Source organism: Saccharomyces kudriavzevii, assembly GCF_947243775.1.
Source record: "Saccharomyces kudriavzevii IFO 1802 strain IFO1802 genome assembly, chromosome: 13".
NCBI classification, from domain to species: Eukaryota; Fungi; Ascomycota; class Saccharomycetes; order Saccharomycetales; family Saccharomycetaceae; genus Saccharomyces; species Saccharomyces kudriavzevii.
Window position 1 is genome coordinate 195,229 of NC_079284.1, and position 23,921 is coordinate 219,149.

General features: G+C 40.7%; 13 protein-coding genes and 1 non-coding gene across 14 annotated transcripts; 7 read left to right on the forward strand and 7 right to left on the reverse strand.

The window, feature by feature from the left end:
* Nucleotides 1-61: 61 nt before the first annotated feature.
* Nucleotides 62-904, reverse strand: VPS71 (Vps71p; the record flags this gene model as incomplete). Its single annotated transcript, XM_056230190.1, has 1 exon — nt 62-904. The coding sequence occupies one exon, from the start codon at nt 902-904 to the stop codon at nt 62-64; it is 843 nt and encodes a 280-aa protein (XP_056084134.1).
* Nucleotides 905-1,236: 332 nt separating this feature from the next.
* Nucleotides 1,237-1,339, reverse strand: Skdi_13.trna4P. Its single transcript has 2 exons — nt 1,304-1,339; nt 1,237-1,272 (listed from the first exon to the last, which is right to left on the reverse strand). It is a non-coding gene; the product is annotated as a tRNA-Pro (tRNA).
* Nucleotides 1,340-2,726: 1,387 nt separating this feature from the next.
* On the reverse strand, nt 2,727-4,052 carry YMD8 (Ymd8p; the record flags this gene model as incomplete). The annotated part of the gene is made up of 1 exon (XM_056230191.1): nt 2,727-4,052. One exon carries the CDS (start codon nt 4,050-4,052, stop codon nt 2,727-2,729), a length of 1,326 nt encoding a protein of 441 aa, XP_056084135.1.
* A 285-nt stretch (nt 4,053-4,337) lies between these two features.
* On the reverse strand, nt 4,338-5,360 carry LFT1 (Lft1p; the record flags this gene model as incomplete). The annotated part of the gene is made up of 1 exon (XM_056230193.1): nt 4,338-5,360. The coding sequence occupies one exon, from the start codon at nt 5,358-5,360 to the stop codon at nt 4,338-4,340; it is 1,023 nt and encodes a 340-aa protein (XP_056084136.1).
* Nucleotides 5,361-5,584: 224 nt separating this feature from the next.
* CGI121 (Cgi121p) lies at nt 5,585-6,097 on the forward strand (the record flags this gene model as incomplete). Its single annotated transcript, XM_056230194.1, has 1 exon — nt 5,585-6,097. The coding sequence occupies one exon, from the start codon at nt 5,585-5,587 to the stop codon at nt 6,095-6,097; it is 513 nt and encodes a 170-aa protein (XP_056084137.1).
* A 255-nt stretch (nt 6,098-6,352) lies between these two features.
* On the reverse strand, nt 6,353-8,785 carry AMD1 (AMP deaminase; the record flags this gene model as incomplete). The annotated part of the gene is made up of 1 exon (XM_056230195.1): nt 6,353-8,785. One exon carries the CDS (start codon nt 8,783-8,785, stop codon nt 6,353-6,355), a length of 2,433 nt encoding a protein of 810 aa, XP_056084138.1.
* A 658-nt stretch (nt 8,786-9,443) lies between these two features.
* Nucleotides 9,444-12,080, forward strand: SRC1 (Src1p; the record flags this gene model as incomplete). The annotated part of the gene is made up of 2 exons (XM_056230196.1): nt 9,444-11,360; nt 11,481-12,080. 2 exons carry the CDS (start codon nt 9,444-9,446, stop codon nt 12,078-12,080), a joined length of 2,517 nt encoding a protein of 838 aa, XP_056084139.1.
* Nucleotides 12,081-12,389: 309 nt separating this feature from the next.
* RAD52 (recombinase RAD52) lies at nt 12,390-13,802 on the reverse strand (the record flags this gene model as incomplete). Its single annotated transcript, XM_056230197.1, has 1 exon — nt 12,390-13,802. The coding sequence occupies one exon, from the start codon at nt 13,800-13,802 to the stop codon at nt 12,390-12,392; it is 1,413 nt and encodes a 470-aa protein (XP_056084140.1).
* A 262-nt stretch (nt 13,803-14,064) lies between these two features.
* On the forward strand, nt 14,065-16,029 carry NDC1 (Ndc1p; the record flags this gene model as incomplete). The annotated part of the gene is made up of 1 exon (XM_056230198.1): nt 14,065-16,029. The coding sequence occupies one exon, from the start codon at nt 14,065-14,067 to the stop codon at nt 16,027-16,029; it is 1,965 nt and encodes a 654-aa protein (XP_056084141.1).
* Nucleotides 16,030-16,278: 249 nt separating this feature from the next.
* On the forward strand, nt 16,279-16,758 carry RCF1 (respiratory supercomplex assembly factor RCF1; the record flags this gene model as incomplete). The annotated part of the gene is made up of 1 exon (XM_056230199.1): nt 16,279-16,758. The coding sequence occupies one exon, from the start codon at nt 16,279-16,281 to the stop codon at nt 16,756-16,758; it is 480 nt and encodes a 159-aa protein (XP_056084142.1).
* A 399-nt stretch (nt 16,759-17,157) lies between these two features.
* On the forward strand, nt 17,158-19,686 carry USA1 (Usa1p; the record flags this gene model as incomplete). The annotated part of the gene is made up of 1 exon (XM_056230200.1): nt 17,158-19,686. The coding sequence occupies one exon, from the start codon at nt 17,158-17,160 to the stop codon at nt 19,684-19,686; it is 2,529 nt and encodes an 842-aa protein (XP_056084143.1).
* Nucleotides 19,687-19,944: 258 nt separating this feature from the next.
* TSA1 (thioredoxin peroxidase TSA1) lies at nt 19,945-20,535 on the forward strand (the record flags this gene model as incomplete). The annotated part of the gene is made up of 1 exon (XM_056230201.1): nt 19,945-20,535. One exon carries the CDS (start codon nt 19,945-19,947, stop codon nt 20,533-20,535), a length of 591 nt encoding a protein of 196 aa, XP_056084144.1.
* Nucleotides 20,536-21,195: 660 nt separating this feature from the next.
* YOX1 (Yox1p) lies at nt 21,196-22,356 on the forward strand (the record flags this gene model as incomplete). Its single annotated transcript, XM_056230202.1, has 1 exon — nt 21,196-22,356. One exon carries the CDS (start codon nt 21,196-21,198, stop codon nt 22,354-22,356), a length of 1,161 nt encoding a protein of 386 aa, XP_056084145.1.
* Nucleotides 22,357-22,769: 413 nt separating this feature from the next.
* RPS18B (40S ribosomal protein uS13) lies at nt 22,770-23,651 on the reverse strand (the record flags this gene model as incomplete). The annotated part of the gene is made up of 2 exons (XM_056230204.1): nt 22,770-23,163; nt 23,602-23,651. 2 exons carry the CDS (start codon nt 23,649-23,651, stop codon nt 22,770-22,772), a joined length of 444 nt encoding a protein of 147 aa, XP_056084146.1.
* Nucleotides 23,652-23,921: the final 270 nt, after the last annotated feature.

Genomic DNA, 23,921 nt, shown 5'->3' on the forward strand with positions numbered 1-23,921 from the left:
CATACATATACGTATAGGGAGCAAACAAGACGACAGGCTTACAAATACATATCGATCATAACTATCTATTCCTGCACCTGGTTTCATTATGTAATTTGAAACAATTCACAGAACAAATCTTACTGCCGCAATTAACACAACTTGAAATGCTGTCGTAGCCGCCACAAATAGAGCACGTTGTAATTAGAGGTAAAACTTTGAAATATCTCTTGTTGTAAACGTTGTGATAAATGACATTCTTATCCATCAAGTTCAGCAAAGCCGAATCTAAAAATGAATGTAAATTTCTTTTGGAACTTAAAACCTTCTTCAGTGCAACAATACGGTTTGTGTTTTTTCTCTTTGGCTTCGGCAGCTTTGTAGATTTATAGGATAACTGAACCTCCCTTAGAGTCTCTGGCTTCAGTACCCAGCCATGGCCATACTTGGACTGCTCTTTCCCAAAAGGAGCGCCTCCCATCAATGCAGAGAGACCATCTGAAGTCTGGGAGATTGGTTTCGTGGTCGACTCGATTCGATCTCGTGGTACGCCAGTGAGATCACTCAATAAAGTCGGTACATTAGGCAAATCTGACAAATTCTCTGTATTCAATTCCATGAATCTCCTGTCCGACTGAAGAATTTCCTGTTGTGTGTACCTATCTTCAAATGAATTCGAATTCTTACTATTTCGATCATTCTGTCCGCTGATAATACTACCATCACCGTCTGGCCTGGAGGTATACAACTTGGCCTCTAAATCCGCCAACGAATAGTTTATGCGCTTCACGGGTCTAGAGGTAGATGTCGTCCCATGTTTATGGATTTTTTTAGAGGTATATCGACGTGCTTGAGGGTCTAGCGATGTGAAATATGCGTTGGGATTATACGTCCTTTTATCAATCTCTTCAACTAACGTTTTCATTTCAGGTTATGTACATGTAATGGGCTCTTATTTCATCAGAATCTAAGTGAGGAGAACAGTGACATAGGCTTAAATGTTGCTTGATGAACTCGACGTTCTTTTACTCGCACCATTTCATTATGTTCACCATGTAAGTGTGGAGTGAATGAAAAGTCAAATGTATTACCCGGATCAGCATTTCCATCATACACACGCTTATTATCACAACATTAAAGTGTATTGCTTAAGTGTGAGCTCTTCAACCATCCCCATCGTCATCTTTTCGATAAATAACTACTACTTGGTCATTTCAGTTAAAAGTAGTTGATTGTAAGAAGTTTTTTCTAAAAAAAGGGGCGAGCTGGGAATTGAACCCAGGGCCTCTCGCATGCTTCGTTATTCTGTTAAACCAGAAACTTGCCCAAAGCGAGAATCATACCACTAGACCACACGCCCTTATTAATTTGTGAAATTTCTATGTCCCCAACATCGCCAAAAGCAGTAAAACTAGTAATATCATATAACAAAGGTAATGGAAAACATCTATGAAACTATTGACCATTAAAATCTTGTGACATTTGTTGGGATTCCATTTTTGATAAGGTTAATAATATTATGTATATAGGATATACTAGAAGTTCTCCTCATGGATTTAGGAATCCACGAAAGGGAATCAACACTTTTACATAATCTTATTCTTATTTCTTTCTTCATTTTATACGTCTTTATTCATTGATCCTATTGCATTATCAATCCTTGCACTTCAGCTTCCACTAAATTTGATGACTGTCCTGAATCTTATTTCACTGGTCTAATAATTTTTGTCATCTTCTTAACACCGTATATGATAATCTTCTAGCTACGTGATTGAATGTATTAATCAGCTGTACTAGTAATTGATGGATAGTTGATTATTGTTCCAACAGAAACATACAAGAATGAGTATGTTAAGCAAACCATAGGATTGCTTAGATGTACTATCTGAACGTGTAAATAGCTGAACAATTGGTTAGATCGGAAATTCTGCGTTTCCATTCTTCAAGTATGACTTAGAGCTTATATATCAGATGTGGAATATATGACATCCCGTGACTTTACATTCACAACTAGTTTAATGAATCAATTTCCTGACATCAACAGGATTGCTAAATCGCCCTGGTACTACTGGAGCCCGTAATACAACACAAATATCGAAGAGAAGGTATTCATGCTGACCAAGTGAAGACCAACAACAAATGCTTCAAGTATATTGACCAGAATAATTCTGTGACAATTGTTGGGATTCCATTTTTGATACGACTAATAATATTATGTATATAGAATATACCAGAAGTTCTTTCCCTGCATTTGGGAATTCGCGAAAGCGCGAATTAACAATTCAACATAATCTTATACTTATTTCTTCCTTTCTTTTATACGTTGCCATTCATATATCCTAGTACACCATCAATGCTTGTACTGATTTCGATGGCAATTGAATTTGTCCCATGGTTGACGTCATCCTTTGAACACCGTATATATATGATAATGCCCTGGAAATAACGATAATAACTTCAACCTATCATATTAGTAATAAAAATAGGCAACATTTGAGGTTTGTCCCAACGCAAGTTCATAACAGCAAAATAATACACTCTCCCTACACCAACAAAGGTACATAACGATTGAAAAGTGCGCAGAAGAAAATTCGTAAATAGTCTATCTAATGAAGTTTTTTTAAAGTATATGCCATGTATCTGTCGGCAGGTGCCTTATGTTTTCCTTCCAAAGGACTTTTAAGTTATACTTATCTTTAAACTTTTCCCTCGTTCTCTCTAACTCTCTATCTCTCTATCTTATCTTATCAGACCTGCTGTGATGAACGACTAGCGTTTTGGGCAATAATATCGAGCTCATACTCTTGATTTGTTGAATCAACAATAATAGAGTATGATGCACTTTTTTTGCTCCCTAACTGCCCATAGGTTTGAAATCCCATTAACTCTTTACTAGCATCTTGAGTTGAAACCGACTGGTACTTCTGTGACGAGTCTTGCTTATACCTAAAGTAATTATAATAGCAGACATCCGCCATGATAATGAGCATACCTAACCAATTGTAAAACCCGCTTAATCTTTCAGAAAGGACAATCATACCAAATATAACTGTCAAAACTTCCTTTACAATACCAGCAATAGATACTGTCAACACGGGTGTTTGCTCTAAAATGCTGAACTCACAGATTGTCAACAAGAAGACTGCAAAGCCAGGTAATATCAACAACAGCAGGCCTTTTGCGATCGATAAAATATTTGTCTCTGTATCATTACTACCATGGCCGACGTTGAATCTAAATAAACTAGATTTGAATACACCAGGGAACGGTTTTTCCAGGACTAGTGAAGTGAATAGTAGGGTACCGCCCATAATGGGAGCCAACTGATGAATTGTATGAATTGGATGAGGCCTGGACCCTCTGAAATTTTCTCGCATCCTGTTATTGGCAGGGTTGACAACAGTTTCATCATCTGCACTATCTGGAGTTCCCGCGAAAGTATTACCATCGGAATCATCCACTGCGGCTACATTAGTCTGAATCGGATTATTTCTTAGCACCAACTGCGTATAGACCCATCTCAATCCAGAAAGGCAACTGCTTGCTAAGACGAGGACGCTTCCAAAAATAACCAGGGCCCGATCATTTTCGGTACTGTTGGAGTCACTTGGTTTGAAAACCATTAATGATACACCACCAAACATGATTATTACTAAAAGGGCCAGTTTCCAATGAAACTTCTCCAATTTGAAGGCACAACCGAATAAAAGGACAAAAGCAATGCTGGAAGATTTTATAATGGTATAAACTGTTAGGGGAACATATTGTAACGAAACGTTGCTGAGCCCAATATCACCTGCAGAAGCGATTGCTGTAGGAACTAGAAATTTCAGGAAAAAACTCCAATTGAAAGCATTATTTCGTCTCAGAGCATTCTTCACTGGTCTATGCCTGAGCTTGATATATATGCTCGACACTAACCATAATGTAGCCTGATGGAACGTCGTCACTAACACGGGATATCCAACACCCAATCCATCCTTCGGATCGAACATCCATCTGTTATATATGGAGAGCGCTATTGAACAAAAATACCACCCAAGCAGAAATGTAAAAAAGAGAGTCCTATCCATAGCAGATGTGATACGAGAATTGAAGCTATAAGTGCTCGTTGAGGTTACTTCAACAGATCGAGGTAACAACAAAATGCAATTACACGCGCACTCAAGCAGAGAGTAGTTTAAAGATGTTGAAACGGCACGCCAGCTTTTGAAGATGTCAATATCCCTTATATTTACAGTTCCAATGCCATCTCTTCTCTTCCTCGACAAAAAAATGGGTGTGAATTATTTTGCGCTTTATTTTTGGCGTCTCGTCGTGGATGACCCTAATAGGCATTGTGATATACAGAACGTATATTAAGTTTTCTTCTTTGGTTGCAATGGGACAAATGAGCCCAGCTTCAGTGAGTGGATGCTAGCAATGCTGGGCTCACTGGAAAGAAGATCACTGGCGTGCAGAGACGCTTGTTCGAATCCGCCGAACTCATCATAATCACGACATCCGTCGTCGACAGCTGGAGGTTCGCTTTCTGTGGGTTTGACCTGCTGGTTATTTGTGCTCTCTTGGTTTGATTGTGTAGTATTCCCGTCGTTTAAAGTATTATCTTCTTTCGGCGGCCGGCTAGTATTTTCTGCCTCTTCATGGATTTCCGCCTTGGCCTCCATGGACTTCTCGGATTTCTTCTTCGAACTTGATTTGGTACCAGAATGACTCCAAAATCCAAAAAAGCTCTTTCTTTTTGATTTGGTTTTCTTTGCTTGATCGTCGTCAGGTTTCTTCTTTGTCTTTGGCAATTCTTTGACAATGAATTTCTGTAGAGGGTCTACTTTAAAATCCGAGTTAGCCCATGCAGAAGAATGTTTATTGCTCTCAGTGCCGCTTGGCTCATTTTCTCCAAAACATTTCCCTCCCATCCAACTCTTGCTGTTCGGTGCTATACATTTATCGATCTCTGCAGAAGCTATATCAAATAATTGTCTCGTAGTGGTGACATTAGCCTTGTCGTTTTCTTTGTGCATAGAATCCTTGGGTAGGGCTGCATTTGCAGTCTTTTGTGTAGAAATGGGTGCTGAATTATGACTCCAGGAAAATAAAACTGGGCCATCCAGTTGTAAAACACCTGAATTCATGGTTATAGTTTTCTCCTCATCGGTCCAAACCCTTAGTATTTGTCGACATTTCCTAGCAAGCTTATCGGTGCCTACCTTTTTTCCTTCTTGCATAGATGAATGGAACAAACAGTTCATTAGTCTCCTACCATTTGCCACCTCATCCAACAATCCATATAACGACACATCTTCGTTCTTTACCTCGTCCGGATCATCTTGTGGCTCGTATTCTTTACCCAATAGTTGGTCAATTAACTTATTCTCGTCCATAGTTTGTTCTCACCAAAACTAGCCAAAATGCAACTAATTGCTCGTATTATAATTAATATATGTACTATTCTGTTGATTATTATCGATAGATTTCATATTTCGTATTCGATCCTTGCGCGAAAATTTCAATAATACAAACCAAAATACGCATCGAGCATCTTATCGGGCAATAAATTTACCTGCATTGCTGAACCAACCTTGCAGATCGCCATAGTGCATTCAACATGACAGTATTTACCATACCACAGTTTCCAGATACCAAAATCTCGATAGCTTTCTTTGAGCAAGTTCGGAATGCTGACGAAATACGCTCTAGAATGGCCGAGTTATCTACATCCTTCGCATTTATTGACCCCAGATTAATCTGTTCGGAGGAGCAAATATATTCTGCAGTTTACAAGACTTTGATAGAAGTGAATTATAATAAGATGAGAACAAGAAATTTGAATTCTGAGTGCGTACTGTGTCTTTCACCCACTTCCAATATTAGCTATGCCTTTCAAATATTCGGAATCAAAGACGACTCTTCACAGTTAATCTGCCTGAAGTTTCATGCTGGCGACGATGATCTGGACAGGGAACGGTTGGCCGCGGAGTTATCCTCCGTAGTAACTGGAGTAGAGATTGAATTCAATGATGAAAATCTATCAAAATTTTATGATGAACTGCTCATCAGAAAAGTATGTTCAAAAGCCACAATCACGTGGCATAGCTATACAACTAGTACACTATACTAACTCTTTTTTCCACCTTTGCTTCCATTTTCATTTATAGATTTATAAATTGGGCGACGACTTCAAGCCTGAAGACGTCAAAGGTCTCTCAAGGGCCCTGGTAAACGCCATTCAACTAAGAGGTTTATAAATTTGAGATATCTGACGATAAACTTACTAAAAAAAGATTCTATTATTCTAGATTTAATGTAATTTAGTCTTCGTGAACACAAATGTGTCAAACCCTTGAACATTTTTTATATACACCTGTGTAACCCATTACCTTTCTTCAATGGTTTTCATAAAATTGGCAAAATGGTTGACCAATTCCAGTTCGGTTGATAGTGTATCGTATCGATAGTTGATTCTGATATCAGGAACATTTGTTCTAACAACATCGTTGCCTTCAACGCCACTATTGTCAAAGTCTTTGCCTATCCAATGTCTTTTGATTTGTGCTTCCCATCCACTTTGCAGCACGGAATTTCTTGCCAACTCACACATATCCACATTAGACAGTTTATATATCTGTGCTGCAACTGAATACTCTTCGATCAGCGGTTCTCTGGTGTAAGAAAATTGCAACGGATCATCAGTGGATAAAGATACGTTCAATCCTCTCTTGAAGTATCTTGGGAATGGGTTTTTGTCATAGGTCAAAAACAATGCATTATTGGATAGTGGTGACATCGCAATACCAACCTGATCTAAATAGTACAAGTATTGAACAAATGGAACTTTCCTTAGTAAGATACCATGTGATATACCATGAGCCAATAGATATGCCGAGACCAAATGTTCAGGATCACCGGCTTCACCACAATGCGGTCTTAAAACCAAGGTGTTGAATCCTCTTTTAGCTCTCCATTGATTCAAAGACGCAACATTCGAATACAGATAATATAGATAGTAGGAATAAGGAGGATTTTGCGGAGCTTCCCAAAGCGATGGCTTGGGGTATTTCCTATGAAAACGACGGTCGACTTTAGATTCATCATCCACAGAATCAAACCCAATTACTCTTTCTAAGAAAACGTGTAATTTCGGATGAGATTGAGGATTTTTGGTTACTTCAAATAACGGTTGAAACAAATTCTTACAAATATCTTGGAAGTTTTGCACGATGCCCGTTTTTTTATAGATGTCGTATAATCTTGGAATCTGAATTAACCAACGAACATTATGAGAAATGACTTTATTGTCGATGACCCAACTAGCTAATTTATCCCATTCATCAAGAGACCTACCATAAACGGAAATTCTATATTCGCAGTTTTGGTATTTAGAGTTCTCTAAATCAAATATGACTTGTTTAGTGATGTCAGCCAAGTACGTACCCTTAATGTAGTTGTTTGTTTTCAAAAAAATTTCTCTTAGACGCGATTCACCGATCGGATTATACTTCAAGTTGAACTTATCAAATCTATGGAATGTATCCTTATGTGCATGCATATCCAAAGTGTCGATGGATAAGTCATAACCAGTCAAATGCAAAGAACGGAACACTTCGTCTAAAGTTAGGAGTTTTTCATCCCTGAAGATAACTTTTTCATCTTTAGAATGCCTCAATTTGTGTTTGATAAAACGTAATAAATGCTTTTGATTCATGCAGGCAGAATGGTGAACGTGAGTGTCCACTTTTCTAACATTATAAAAATCCCTGTGTGGGTTTCTTTTGGAGACGCTAGTTTCCTGATACTCGTTCAAAAGGTAGTATAGATTCCAGCGTGCCTCCAAGTATTGTAGTCTTCTATAAGCAAAAGATTTAGCAGGTCCGTCAGATGAGATGGAGATCATTTTTTCCAAATCTAAATAGTAGTCACGCAGGGTGGGGATTTGAGCAATCAACTCCTCCGTATTACCTGTCTTATGAACTACGTACGAGTCATCAGTATTAATAGTAAAGTCCCAGTCTGGATCTTCGCCCTGGATCTCACACTGAGAGAAATCAAAAACTTCCGCATCGGGCTTATTTGTCACGGGAACCACGGTCTTGGTGTCTGAATTATATGACGGCTTGGGTGGCGGTGGGTAGACTACCCAGCCAGGCTTGTTTTTCGGGTTTTGGTGGTCGTTTTGCACAGATAGTGTCTGGTACTTGGCTCTCAACTCTCTACACTGTGCCACTTTGGAATACAAGTCAATTAGTTCCGAAGAGGGATCATCAAGAAACTGCTGCGAGGCGTCATCAGTCAGCATTCCCATTTTGTACGAAGCCGAGTTATACGTTTGCTTATTCACTGTTGGAGTGCCAGCAACCGACTTTAGCGTTTCCGGCAAGATGTGCTGAGCACTAGCAGACAAGGTCCTCGGCTTACCTCCAGTACCTTGTGATGCATGGCATGTGGAATCATGGCCATGATTCATCGCTGCTATATTGGAAGAGCTACAGTTCGTCGAATGCGACGGTTGTTCCAAGATGGCAGAGTGAGAATCATGCTCATCGAGGGCCCACTGTTTAGTGCCATTCTCCAGTAACTGCTGGTTCTCGTGGTACGAAAAATTAGCATTCCGAGAGTCAGCAACCAAACTTTCGTTCGAATTCTGCTGCTCCAAGGAGGGAGACTCGTCATCCATTACGGCACTAGCCTGTACTTCATCAAGTTTTCTTTGATCGATGTCCATTACCAGTCCCGACCCATCCACTTCATCGTGCGAAGGAGCGGGCTCTAACGAAAGGTCGTTGAGTCTTTGTGTAGTTTGATTGTCCATAGTATATTCTTTTGTATTCTTTTTTTTTTTATATTTTTTTTTATTTTGTATAAATTAATCTGATGTATTACCTATCCAATTGAGCTTTGCCAAATCCAAAAAGGGTGTAGCAGGAAGGATATAGTAGATTACTATTTATTGTCTTGAAATTGATCGGTATATGACAATGGCTCCGTTTATTTCATTGCAAAGAAAAGAGAACAATGCGTCCACATGTGCAATTCTTCATATTTTTTTCGATTGCAAGTATATCCTTTAAAGCTTGAACTGCTAGCTACTCCTTCCTCATCGCCAGGCGCAAAAAGGAAAAAAAGCAATAAAAAAGAAAAGAGAAGCCCTCAATTGACCTGAGAAAAATATTAGGTTACGCGTAATTTTATAGGTCTTAAATTGATCACCCTGAACGGAAATCCAGGGCTTACATGACAATTTGAATTACCCTTTTAGGAAGCCCCCCTTTGTTTTTGTTTTTGTTTCAATTTGTGGTGGGTCAATCTGGACATCGATCTACTTGTTTAGGTGTCAACATGCAAATGAGAATGGCTGGAAAAGAAGTGGTCATCAGTAATAATCGTAATAGAGTAAGGCTAGTGCGGTATAACGTGGAAGCCATAACAGCATACAATAAAAACCGTAGCAGTTCACAGTGAGTGCCGCGATGGACAGTGGCTTAGAGTATCTAGAGGCTGGATTCGATCCGAATTCAGTGAAAATGGCAGCTTTAAGGAGGATATTGGTTGAAAACAATGTGGAATTTCCATCTAATGCCAGGAAGAACGCCCTGGTGGAGCTGTTTGACGAGAAGATTAGACCACAGGTCCCACAGTTACGGAAGATGTATTTGAACATTCAACCCAGTGACGAAGGTATCGTGAAGATGGACCATCCTTCCTCTTCCTCCTCTACTTCTTCTCGCGGTAGCAGACGGACCCGTAGGGAGAAGTCTGCTTCTCCCTTAGCTAAACAGTTCAAAAAAAATAGAATATTGGATGATGTCAGTAATGATGAAGATGACGATGAAGAAGAGAAAAATAATCCCTTAATTATATATAGTGGATCGGATAATGAGAAGGAGGAAGCGTCTTTGTCTGACTCCAGCAAGTCCGAAACCAACGACTTCCAGAAGAATTTCAACACTAATAGTCGGAAAAGGAAAGGCCTCGATTCCGATACCGGCTCCGAGGTAACTTCAAAGGATAGTAGAAATCATGACGAGAAGAGTGAGCCCTTCAATATCTCATCATCCGACTCAGAGATAGGACACGTTCTTCAAAAAGTGAAAAAGCGGAAGACAAATCTTTTGAATCTTCAAGAGCATGGAAACGGCTCCGCCATTTTAGGAAAGCTTTCTGTCAAGACTCCCATGCAGAACACAAATAGTAAACCAGTAAGTTTGGACAACTTTGACGATTCGATGACTTCTAGTGGCACAGAAAATGATCCATTTGTAGCAAGCATACAGCCTAACGGAAATGAGGTTGAAGCCGATAAAGGAATGGGACAGGGTAGCCCGCTAAGTAAACTAAAAGTCTCTGCTTCATTTGCTAATAGATTACCGCAAAAGGAGGAACCAACAACAAGGCTGGCTCCGGAATTGGAGCAACCAAGCCCGTTGCAGGATGAAAAAGCGCCTTCTCTGTTTTCATCTGAGGAATCAAGCTCAGAGGCCGAACAACCATTGATTCCAAAGATAAGCACGCCGGACCCTGATGAGACAATGGAAAATACCGGCCAAAACGTTGTGGAGATGATAGGAACTGACGATAGTGAATCGGTATCGGATGAAGATGAAATCCTAGTACCTACAAGGATCGAGACTCCTCAATTGCCCACAACGAAAGACGTTGAAAAGAGTGAAGCAAGAGTGCAAGAGCTCCAGGAGGAAATTAATGAACAACTGGAGAGTGAGAGCGAAGAAGACGCTGATACAAAGCAGGAGAAGGAGGGTGCAACGATCCAGAGGAGCGCGCCAAAAAAGCACAAATGCAAGAGTTTTTTTAAGTTTTTAGGTAAATCTCTGCTAGCATCCATTCTATTCGGAATATTCATACTCATCCCTCTCTTTTTCGGTCTTTGGTATAGAGAGCAGAGATTGTTAGTGGGATATTGCGGCCACGAAGTGCCAACACATCGAGTGAATGAGGAGTCTCCTGAGTTCATTCAAAAATTGAATATCTGGTTACAGGATTACAAACCCAAATGTATTCCTTGTCCACCAAATGGCATTTGTTATCCTTATCTGAAACTGAAGTGCAAACCAGACTATAAGTTGGTACCTTCCAAACTTGACTTTCTGGAAATTATACCAGCCCAAGGTCAATGTGTCAAAGATGACAAAAAACAACAGCTAGTTTCCGAAGTGGTGGAAAAATCGTTGGAGTTTCTAAGGGCCAAAAACGCACAAATTTCCTGTGGTGAGGGGAAGGACGACATCGAGAGTGGTATGACAGAGGATGACTTGTATCAAATATTCAATGAAGCGAGAGCTCCCTGGATTCGAGATGATGAGTTTGAGGACCTATGGGTTCAAGTTATCAAAGATTTAACTGAAGAACCAGAAATAATATGGAGGCAAGTGAGTACAATTTATCTTTCCACACTGAAGTTGTTATTTTGCGATAACAGCCTTAGTAGTATTTTCTTTTGTTTACTTTTCGAATCAAAATTTACTAACATTTTCTTTCATTTTTTGTAGTTATCACCCAACGACAACATCACTGGTGGAAGTTCCGACAACCTCATTGAAAGCAATGACGTTCAGAGAAAGAAGAGATATATTTCAGAAAAATCCGTCCCCCACAAGACGAGGAATTTTCGGTCGACATCCAAGAAATACATTGGAATGAAATGTCAATTTGAGAGGGAAATTTACCAAACGTACAAAAGGTTCCAAAGGCCAATTTGGCTGGTGCTTTTACTAATTACCATTAGCAAAGTAATTGAGACCAAATTAAAGAGGTATTATAGGAAAAAAGCCAAAATCGAAGAGCTCGTTACTCAAACCATGGAGAAATTGAAGTTTCAAAAAATCAAATCCATGTCAGATCCGGAGAAAAATGCTTATTTGAGCATAGTCCAGTTACGCGATATCTTTCTTTCGGATGTTGTGGACCTGAAGTATAAGAATCACTTATGGTCACAAGTGGTAAGGTATTTAGAGCATAATAATAGTAATATAAAATCCAATTTGGTTGAAATTCGTGGTGAAATAATGAAATGCTGGGAATGGATAGGCCCATTGGAACTAAATGAATCTGATGATCCAGTTACAAACAAAGTTGAAACGAAATCTTGATTTCTTTCTAGTGTTCTAATGATCTATCGCTCATTCTGGGCTTCCACATTTGTTTATTTATACAGCCCATTGTATATATTTGAATACATAAGTTTTTGTAAAGTTATAAGGAATTTAATCACTGAAGCATCATGAAGAATAAAAGAAAACGGTATTTGGTTTAATAGTATATATAGTTACTAAGTGTGAAAAAAGAAATACGACAATATTGGAAGAAATACAAATAAATTCTGAATTGAAAAGAGTAGGGATTTTTAGAATAATAAATAATGATGCAAAGGTTTATTTGTTTTTGATCGAAAAAGCATTTCAATTAGGCTTGCGTGTATGCAGTGGATTGATTTTCGGTCTTCCAACCTCCCTCCGTGTGGATCTTTGTGGTGGAAGAGCAGCCATACCACCAATCCCATTGGGATGCACAACCTTGGAAGGTGGTGCAAACTGTGGTGCACTCGCAGAAGCAACAGTAGTGGTGTTTGGTTTCTTCGGGGTGATTTCATGCGCAACTTGATTTTCAGCTCCTTCTTGCACAGTAGCCCCCACTTCTTTGTCATTATTCTTCATGTTTAGCTGTCTTCCCTTCGGTGCAAACTTTTCATAAACAGAATCCCTCGCAGTAGCCGTCGCTTTATCCTTTAGTACGCTTGCTGGAACATGTTTTGACGTAGTCTGATCGATGGTATGTCTGATGGATTGAGCTTGATACTTGGGATCAAAGATGTTCTCTTCGCCAATGTGGTGTTCATTCTGTACGGAAGTTGCTGCCTTAGCTGTGACAAAGGTAATTTTTTCTGCTTCTAAAATTGAGTCAGGATTTGTGCTTTGTTTAGCCATCATCAGATCTGTATCTGCTGGTAGAACATTACTATTTGCGTTGCCCATATTTATCAGGTCGTCATCTTGAAAATCATCGCTAAACATAAGAGAATCATCCAGTAGATCATCTTGATCTTGTTTGGAGGCATCAGAGTGCTTACTAATGTTGCTACTGTTGTTGGTGTCGGTAGGAGTAGCTGTCGCAGATGCGCTCTTATTTGTTATATTCTCCAGTTTAACCAGATTTTTTGTCGAATCCGAAGCGGCGCTTGTAACTTTGGTCAATTGTCTTCTTTTATTTGGGTATTGTTGTTGTTGTTGTTGTTGTTCATGATTTTCATGCAAAGTATTCGATCTTGAGCTTTCGCTGATTTCGTCGGTGGGCCTGAACAAATTGTTCTCGTCAAAATCCGGTGGATCGAACTTAACTTTGTCAATCTTTGCCAGGAAATCCTTATCATAAAGACAGTTTCCCAGAGCATTACCAAACCCTCTCAAAGATCTTTTTAAAGCATCTGTAACAGCGGATTTCTTAGCCCTTTCAAAAGCAGCGGGCTTCCTTTTTTCGTTCTCCACGGTACCATAGCCAATATCTTCCCTATAAGTTCCACTAGTCAACGTAACACGAACGATCGCCGTGCAACCTATGCTGAACCTGCCCTGTCGCTCGTCCAAGAAATCAATTACCACACTCTTTACCTCCGTAGACCAGCCATTGTACCCAAAAATTTGGTTGGCTAGATTGATTACCCTCCAACCCTCGATGTAAGCGATCCTACTTGTCCCAAACCCAACTCTTTTGGAGATATACTCAGGACCCAACTTCTTGTCCAATTTGGTCTGTATGTCCTCGGAATGGTTGCCGAAAAAGGGCTTCTTCTCGTCCATATCCTTGATATCATTCATCAGCAACACTCCTAACCCACCCTAACCTTTAACAGTCTCTTGATATCCTCCTTTCTTGCACTTTGTTGTCTTTCAGTGGCAAAATAGCTTAGAAACGCCATTCAATAATAGGTCTCGTAACCCGCCCGCCGCTCTTTTTTTGTTCTTTCCTTACAGAATAAAGAATATAAATAATATCGAGAAATACTATTGAGAAAGACAAAGACTTAGGCGATGAGTTGGTGAAATTGAAGAAGACCAAAGGACATAGCAAGGCGAGGAAATGATACAGACGCCCAGGCAGTTGCTGAACCCACGGTGCAAGTACCATACCATCTTCAGCGACGTGTGCAAGACCCGATTCAATCATTTGGTCACGAGGCTATTTTTCATATGTTCTATTTTCCAAACTGTTGGCATTTCACTGCTGGCGTTGCCGTACTTACCGCTGTGGGAGCTAGCGTTGGCATTTATTCCCAACGTGCTGGTTTTGAACCTAGTTTCCCTGTTGATTATTGTGACGAGGAAGAATTACATGCACGTAAAGAACCTCGGGTTTGCTAATTCACTTACTTTCGTGCTGGGCCAACTGCTGTCGTTGAAATTTCTTGTATATCAAGGAGTTTATTTTATCGGGAGTTTCCTCTTATCTTTTGTTTTGAGTGCAGTTTTTGGACGTGGATCTGGATCAAAACCATACTACAGGCTGTTTATCTGGGTTATTGTGCCCACGATTTATAACGTGCAACATCATGTCACTGATGCCGACAAATTATCATTCAACTGTGAAAACTTTTTTCAAGCTCCACAAGACTACGTATTGGAGCGGCTCAAGAAGATTTTTGAAAAGTCAATTATTTTAAGTGTGGCTAGCATGTTCATATTACCGTTCTTCACTATAGTTATTCTCTCCAGCCAAACACCAGGGTTATTTGTTTCATTTACGAGTGGTGTTGCATCTATCATAAATTTGCTAATGATCTCCTGCATTATCTTCATCACTTTCGAATTTATAAATATAGCATTTGACGCACATATGTCCATTGGTTGTTTGCATAAGGGCAAGCTGATTTCTAATTTATCGGCGACCCCCATGGAAACCCTACTCAGCGGTCTTTCTTCAGATAAAGCATTCACTAAGTTGACCGCCCACCAAGAACTAGCTTACAGAGCCACCTCACTGGATCCATCATTACGGGCACCAATATATCACTCTAAGTTTAGAAGCAGTAATGGCAACACGTGGTCACTAATTCTCAAGGAGTGCTTGAAGACCATTCAAGCAAATAATGAAACGGTCGTGCAGTATCTGAGATCCATACAAGATCTGGGAAGCTCCGCAACTACGAGGCATCAAAGAAAGGTGGACAATCTCGATTATATGTACGAGAACGGAAAGTTGATAAATACCAACGAAAGGCTTTTCGGGAACCGACCCTCTATGATGACGCCATCGAGGGATAACGATTTGTTGGATGGATCGCCAAATAAATTTAGAGTAAGGACGGACGACAGCGTGTTGCTTAACCGCGGAAACAAGAAAAGGTCTAGTTCTTCATATTTGCAAAATGACTTAGATGAAACGAGACAAACTTTCAATGGCTCTATATTCACTCACGAGACCACATTCATGACCGCCATGCGTCTAATATTCAAGAAGCTGAAGAATTCCATAATGTCATTTATTTTTCCCTCTTACGCTGAAAGACAACTGTATGATGAAGATGATAATTACGAAATATTACCTAGCAGCTCCAACAAGGCCCAGATTTCCATAATTGATATATGGTCTATTTCCAAGAAAAGACAAGCCGAAAAACTGATTCCACTACCCATATGCCACGCCAATAGCTTGGTAGCACTCACGGGACTGCTGATTAAATCAAGGGCAGAGGACCCGAAGGGTGGTATCATTGCGTCCGTCGGAGATATTCTCAAAATTTTGGAAAGATCCATTTGTGCACTGGGTGAATTTGCCGATTGGGATCCAGAATCCATGGCATACACCGCCTTCCATGCACAGAGAACAGCCCAAGACAGGGTCCAACACGACAGTGAGGACGAGGGTACTGTGAATGACACAACGGACATGATCAGTGTCCTCTACCAACTGTCCACAAGTGCCTTTATGGAAATTGTGCTCGAGTACAATATCGCACTGAACGACGTCTATTTAGATGCAGACGTGGCCAAACTGGCGAACTGGTTTCTAGAAGTATATACCACAAGCGCTTCCGCAGCTATATAATTCAATTCAAACGGGGACTCCATTTCTCCCACCTCTTGTAAAATAAATACAGTAATATAACTCATGCCAAGTTTGAGCAGAATTAGCCATTATACTTCTCGTTTCCGGGTAGCGAATTAAGGAGGGCCCTTTTTTGTTTTAAGAGTAGTAATAATAACAGAAGCATCAAGAAGAGCAACAGTGGCTTTCTATCGGGTTGAGTTTATTTCCTGATGATGGAGAGGGTAGTATCAACGCTATATATTCAGGATGTCGCGTATGCCCTCTAGTTTTGATGTCACGAAGAGGGAATTGGATGAGATGCCCTTTGGTGAAAGGATTATTTATCATTGTAAAAAACAGCCATTGGTGCCCATTGGATGCCTATTGACCACAGGCGCTGTTATTCTAGCGGCTCAGAACGTTCGTATTGGTAATAAATGGAAGGCTCAGTACTACTTCCGTTGGCGTGTGGGTCTTCAAGCGGCTACATTAGTCGCGCTGGTCGCAGGTTCGTTCATTTATGGAACTTCTGGTAAGGAATTGAAGGCAAAGGAGGAACAGTTGAAGGAGAAGGCCAAGATGAGAGAGAAGTTATGGATTCAAGAATTGGAGAGAAGGGAAGAGGAGACAGAAGCCAGGAGGAAAAGGGCTGAGTTGGCAAGAATGAAGACTTTTGAGAATGAGGAGGAAATTAAGAACTTGGAAAAGGAATTAGGTGACCTGGAAAAGAAGCTTGGAAAGAAATAATCTAGCCCTTCCTTTCACTGTATATGACTCTGAAATGAATGCAGAGAAGGAACAGCAAGCTCGCGCTGCTATGTTTCATGATGCCATGACCATTAAGCAAGGAAAATAACAATAAACTAACAATGTACATATGTGATTTTTTTATTTAGTTTAGCTATCACTTAAAAAATATTTATAACACTTTGATCAACACATCTATCTTCCTAAAATATCCAATACGTGGTGGTTTTTCCTTTGTGAATACGTAACGGTAATTGTCGAATAGTCGGTGCAACTTCCAAAAAAATTAAACAAAGAGAGTTAACACTATATAATAGTAAAGGGACATAGTCCAAACAAGCATATCATATACCAGCAAACGGTGATAGAGTGATATACAGACCTGTCTAAATATACAACATGTCTGAATATCTGGCTCAGACGCCCTGTAAATTTACTATTTGGTCAAGGGAGATCGATCTTATCAGAACGAATTTCTTGGTCAACGCCCACCCTTTAAGTATGGTCGGTAGGTTACTTCAATACGTTCATTGCCAAATATCCAAGCAGCTAAGGGCTACCTATCAAACTGAGGAACGGCATACAAGTGCAGAATTTGGCTCTGCCTTAAGTAGTGTCAGTGCGTACTTCCTAAGTTATGAAGGCAAAGAGTTATCTCCAACATGTTTACTGAAGGATATCGCTTCATCTAGCCATCTAGATTCGAATCATTTTATCAGATTACAACTGGAAAAACGAGCATCCCCTTCAGGCTCTGCATTATACTTGGATTACGACATGGAGACTGAATTCAACTCGATGAACATACAACTTGAGATAAATACGTTATCCTCTCAACGTATATTCAATTCAACGGAAACAAACTTGCCCATCGGCACCACGTTGGTTAGATTAGAAAAACTGGCATTAGAACGTATAAAGAACTTCGAGAAATCGGCAGGCAATCTCTGCGGTATCAAAGAAGACCATTCAGTGTGTGATTTCCAAGGCTTCATAATAAAGGGGAAACAAACACCCATGTTCTTAAATTATGGGAGTGATTCGGATTACTATAAAGATTTGAACCTGGTGGATTTGCTAGGTATTGATTACGCACCAGCGCACAATTCGTTCTTTACATTTTTATTCAAGATGAACCATGAACAAGGTTCGCAGATCGCTCACGATGAAGGGGGGTTTGTATTGGAATTCATATCAGATGCTACTTTGTCTATAACACAGATGAATGTCAAACCAGATACCACGGTGAAGCAAGTGAAGGATTTCATTTGTTCTGTTTATACGCACTCACTGAACCTGAAGAGAAATGATATCAAACTGATCTACAAGGGGCAATTGCTGCATGAGAACAACTTTGCGGGAAACTCATCTAAGATCAGCGAATACATTAAAGAGCCACACGAAGTGAAAGTCCACGTGCAAATCAATCAAGAGTATACGGAATCCGGACCTGGGTTTTGGAACGAAGTGTTCAATAACCCGAATCTTTTCCAGTTCATGCCTCCAGATACAAGGTCGCAATCACCTGTTAATTTTGGTTCCGCGCAAGAACAGTTGCCAGCTGTGATGCTTGGCGATGACCAAGGCGTACAATATATGTCCGAATCTGGAAATGATGTCATTGTCCCCACTGATGAACTGTATAGAAAATGTATCATCAATGGGGATGAAGTGGTGTTCATTCCTGTCAGCGAACTGAATCCACAATCAAGTTATTTGTCCGTTGCCAGAGGCGACTACGATGAAATAAAGGTCCCCATCGCCCCCAATGACTATAAGATCGATGGCAAAAATATTCTGCTGTCCCCTTATGCAATTGAACAGCTAGAATCTGTTTTGAGCGTTAGAATTGAAAAAGCACAAACCTCAATGACTATGGAACATCCTGGTGAACGTGTTCGAGTTGCGGATAATGCCGCTCCAGCCAATGATAATATAACGAATGAAAATGACGAATCGACATGGAATAGAAGGGTGTTGCGCCCCTTGAGAGATAGTTTCCCGTTGCTACTGATATTGATAAGGACTTTCTACTTGATTGGCTACAATTCATTAGTCCCCTTTTTCATTGTCTTAGAATTTGGAAGCTTCCTTCCCTGGAAATATATCATTCTGCTGAGCTTACTTTTTGTTCTCAGGACTGTTTGGAATACACAAGAAGTGTGGAATTTATGGAGGGATTACTTTCACCTGAACGAAATCAACGAGGCCAAGTTTATACAGATCAAAGAATTCATCAATTCCGACTCGTTGACTTTAACTTTCTACAAGAAGTGTAATGACACCCAGTCCGCCATTGATTTGCTTATGATACCGAACTTGCATGAACAAAGACTATCACTTTACTCTAAATACGATATCGAGTATGACACCAATACCCCTGACGTTGGACAATTAAGATTGCTATTCGTCAAGGTACTATCGGGCGAAATCCCTAAGGACGCATTGGACGAGCTGTTCAGGGGATTTTTCGAACTATATGAAGCGACAAGAAACATGAACCCATTATACCCTCAGGACTCTCTAAACGAACTGCTGCTAATGGTTTGGAAGGAGTCCAACAAGAGAGACATTGATACATTGCCTAAGTACAGAAGGTGGTTCCAAACCGTGTGCGCTCAAATAAGCTCAATTGCGGAGCAAAACATCTTGGATCTCGTGCTTGGACACATAATCCCAGATCCTACTAATGATAGGGTTATAACTGCTGTGATAAAAAATTTCGTGCTATTTTGGGTCACGTTGCTCCCTTATGTGAGGGAGAAGCTGGACGACATTGTTGCACAAAGAGCAAGGGACCGTGAGCAACATGCTCCCGCTCCACACGTCCAAGAACAAGAAAACGAAGATGAAGTCGTTGCGATCCCTGACCAGGAACCCACCGCCACAGGTGCACAAGCTCATCTCCATATCCCTGATGAGCACTGATTGCAATGCGATGTGGCCACGTTCTGTAATGCGTTTAAGGTGTGTGAAAACCCATGCTGTTCTGGCCCGTCGGGTTTTCTGACAAATTGTCCTTTAGGGATTTTTCGGTTGGGCTCGGACTGGCAAAGCCGGCTGGCAACAAACCAGGAGGTATATAAAGAGACGTAGTTTGCTCAGTCACTACCGAGTTATGCGGCCTGTGCCCTTCTTTCCCATATTTGCATACAACCAACCCACATACATACATATACATACGCAATGGTCGCTCAAGTTCAAAAGCAAGCTCCAACTTTCAAGAAAACAGCCGTCGTAGACGGTGTCTTTGACGAAGTCTCTTTGGACAAATACAAGGGTAAGTACGTTGTCTTGGCTTTTATCCCATTGGCCTTCACTTTCGTCTGCCCAACCGAAATCATTGCCTTCTCTGAGGCTGCAAAGAAATTCGAAGCACAGGGTGCTCAGGTTCTTTTCGCCTCCACCGACTCCGAATACTCTCTTTTGGCATGGACCAACATTCCAAGAAAGGAAGGTGGTTTGGGCCCAATTGACATCCCATTACTAGCTGACACCAACCACTCCTTGTCCAGAGACTATGGTGTTTTGATCGAAGAAGAAGGTATCGCCTTGAGAGGTTTGTTTATCATTGATCCAAAGGGTACCGTCAGACACATCACCATCAACGACTTGCCAGTCGGTAGAAACGTCGATGAAGCTTTGAGATTGGTCGAAGGTTTCCAATGGACCGACAAGAACGGTACTGTTTTGCCATGTAACTGGACCCCAGGTGCCGCCACCATCAAGCCAGACGTCGAAGCCTCCAAGGAATACTTCGAAGCTGCCAACAAATAAAACGGTTGCCGAAATATCTAAACGACTATTTATTCAAATTTTCTCTTTCCGTATATACCTATCTGTAAAACCCGAAATAAACCTAACGCTATTTACTTACCGATCGAGACACTGCCGTGCAGGAAGCAAGCTTAACGCAGGCTCACTTGTAACCACTCTCCATCTGGCTTAAAGGCGCGTAAACCCTTCGTTGCAAGAGCTCGTCTATGTCACACTATACCCAATACACTAAAACGCGACGCTCTTTTCTCTCATATGGTTTCCCTTTCGGGCGACACGCCATGCCCCAAACAGGAAACGCCGCGAATTTTGTCAGGTGCCTGATTTCCTCTTTGGGAAGGACGTCAAAGATACAATTCGCTATAGTCAACTACTGCAGATGGCTAGAAGACTTCTGCAACTGTATGTTCATCTTCATTCGTGGGAACTCCAAACGCGAACAATCTGTATGCTGTTTCGGGCTACTTATTGCTCCATACGGTTTGTAATGGACACGGACTCTTGTATTTGCTATATATATGCCTTAACATATCAATAACACGGTCTTTTGTCATTTCAGTATGGGATTGGTTCGAAAACGCAGTAGTGACCACAGCACTCCAAGAAAAAAGCTCCCCCTCCACCGGTTTATTTTTGTATCTGTGGCTTGATCAATTCTTAATGACACAAGAAACAAAAATGCTACCTTCTTTGTCCACTCTTCTATCGGGAACCGAGATTTCGTCTTCTCCCGTGTCACCAAGCTTCGTCAACCCAAGAACAAACTTTCACCTGGACGACCGTGGAACAATCAAACTGCCCCCACTGAACATCAGCATCAGCCGTCCAAGATCCGTGGAGAGCGCCTTAAGACACACGGTCACATCGCAGAATAAAGACTCCAGTGCCTGCAGTGATGACTTGCTCAAGCACACACAATCAGACTCTGCTCTCTCGTCTCACTTGACCAGCTCGCAGGAAACGGTCGATGAGTCACACGAAATCCTGTCGTTAACCCCTCTAAATAACGACAGGAGGGATTATTCAATATCTTCGAAGAAAAAAGATATATTAACACCACTCTCTGCAGCCAGGTCAATCATAATCCCAACTGCCTCCAAGGAAAAAAGACGTGCATTTGCCTTCATCACACACTCTCAAGAGACCTTTCCCAAGAAGGAGCCCAAGATCGATAACGCCCCATTAGCCCGTCGAAAGAGAAGAAGAACCTCGTCCCAGGAATTGTCCATTCTCCAGGGTGAATTTGAGAAATGTCCCGCTCCATCAAAGGAGAAACGAACTGAATTGGCTGACTCCTGTCATATGACTGAAAAAGCCATTCAAATATGGTTCCAGAACAAAAGACAGGCGGTTAAAAGGCAAAGAGTTGCCACTTCCAAATCAACCACTATAACGCAAACGGTATCGCCGCCATCTCCACCTCTGGACGTCCATGCCACGCCCCTAGCATCTAGAGCCAAGACGGAGATACTTCGTGATGAAAGCTCACCTTGCTCTTCCTCTTCTTCGCCTTCGCCATTGGAAAACACGCCGCTAAGGCCTCATCATTCTCTAAATAGGCGCTCATCTACGCCAAACACAAAAAGGAGCCAGGCATTAACCTTCCACCTAAACCCACAAAAGATGACACTAACGCCGGTGAAAACGTCTCCTAATAGCAGAGTAAACAAATTGATTAACAGTATAGATCATTCCCCATCTAAAACAAAACGTTCGGTAAGTAACTCTTCCTCTTCCCCTAAGAGGAAAAGAAAATTCGGGTTCAAGATCGTCGATCAGCAACCGTTGAAGGACCTCGATCCAAACGCGTTCCGTGGTTGATTCGCCCACTCGTAATTATTCATTCTCATTTCATCTACTCCATACGGCATTTTTTTCTCTCTTTTCCCTTCAATTCTCGCATGTAATATAGAACCATATATAATTGTTCTTTTAATTACCCACTGTTAAAACATCTTTTGTATTAACGTTTATCAACGGTAAATATCGTCTAAATCAGAACGATCATCTCTTTTTCATCCTGGTTGAGTAATGTTAATGCTGTTTACCGAATGAAACTTAATTATATTATATCTTTTTTTGCATATATGTTATACATAGAATAAAAAGTTGATTAAACACACATTGGTTTGAAAACACGTATATTTGATTATTTTTCTAGAAAATTAAAAAAAAGGAAAAAAGAATAAAAACGAGATAACGTACAATTATCATTCACAATTCCCTCAATTAATTTAAACTCTTCTTCTACCGGTGGTCTTGGTGTGTTGACCTCTAACACGCAAACCCCAGAAGTGTCTAACACCACGATGAGCTCTGATCTTCTTTAATCTTTCCAAGTCATCTCTCAATTTGGATTCGACATTGTTAGCCAAACTGTGGTAGTCCTTACCATCAGTGATGTCGTTTTGACGGTTCAAGAACCAAGCTGGGATCTTGTAGTGAGTTGGGTTTTGCATAATTTGGACAATTCTTTCCAACTCTTCCTGGGTCAACTCACCAGCTCTCTTGTGTAAATCCACATCAGCCTTCTTACAGACCAAGTTGGAGTAACGACGACCGACACCCTTGATGGTGGTCAAAGCGTAAACAATTTTAATGTTACCATCAACGTTGGTGTTCAACAAACTAAATTAAAATGGTGGTAAAAGAATAAAAAATTTACGGCATATTGTTAGTATTTCATACTATTACTGGGTTTATCGTAAGTTTTCAATGTAATGTAATTCTTTGGCCACAGATGCAAAACTATCACAGTACCGCCATATATATGGTAAGCCCATGGAGGCGCTCCCGTTGAAGGCTCATGGAGTTCATATTATTCCTTTCAAAACCGATTGACAACATTTTAGAATAGGTTGTCCATTTACTAGTCCCTTTTATGTAATTTAATGATGGTATATAGTGATGCAATGTCACTTTGGCCTTGTGTCTGCCAGTATTGACGGCCATTACCTAATCACGGTGTATTCGTGCACTTTTCATCATCGTTTGGGCTTTTCTTTCCATTTCATTGTTAAAAACTATCTTCTTCCAATATTTTCGTGTTGTAATTGTTAAACATACCGTAGAATGTGCTGGAAGGAACCTTGCTCTTGAACAACTAAAGAAGACATCTTTACCACTTTTTGCTATGTCGTTTTTTCGTAAGATCGGTTAATCACCAAGAATAAATTAATAGTATTAAAGAACCTGACTATGTTATTACTAAGGGCTTTTCCCGCTGGTATAGCCAAAGTTTCAAGAATTATTCATTCCAGCCCGGGCATTAACCAGGCTCTCACACTGGGGTCATGGTCCTTTTGGAACCGAAACTGTGGGAGAGAGATCCCGCCTGTGGAAAGAGGAAGATGTTGGTGGGATGCACTGTTCTCGCTGCCTCGCTG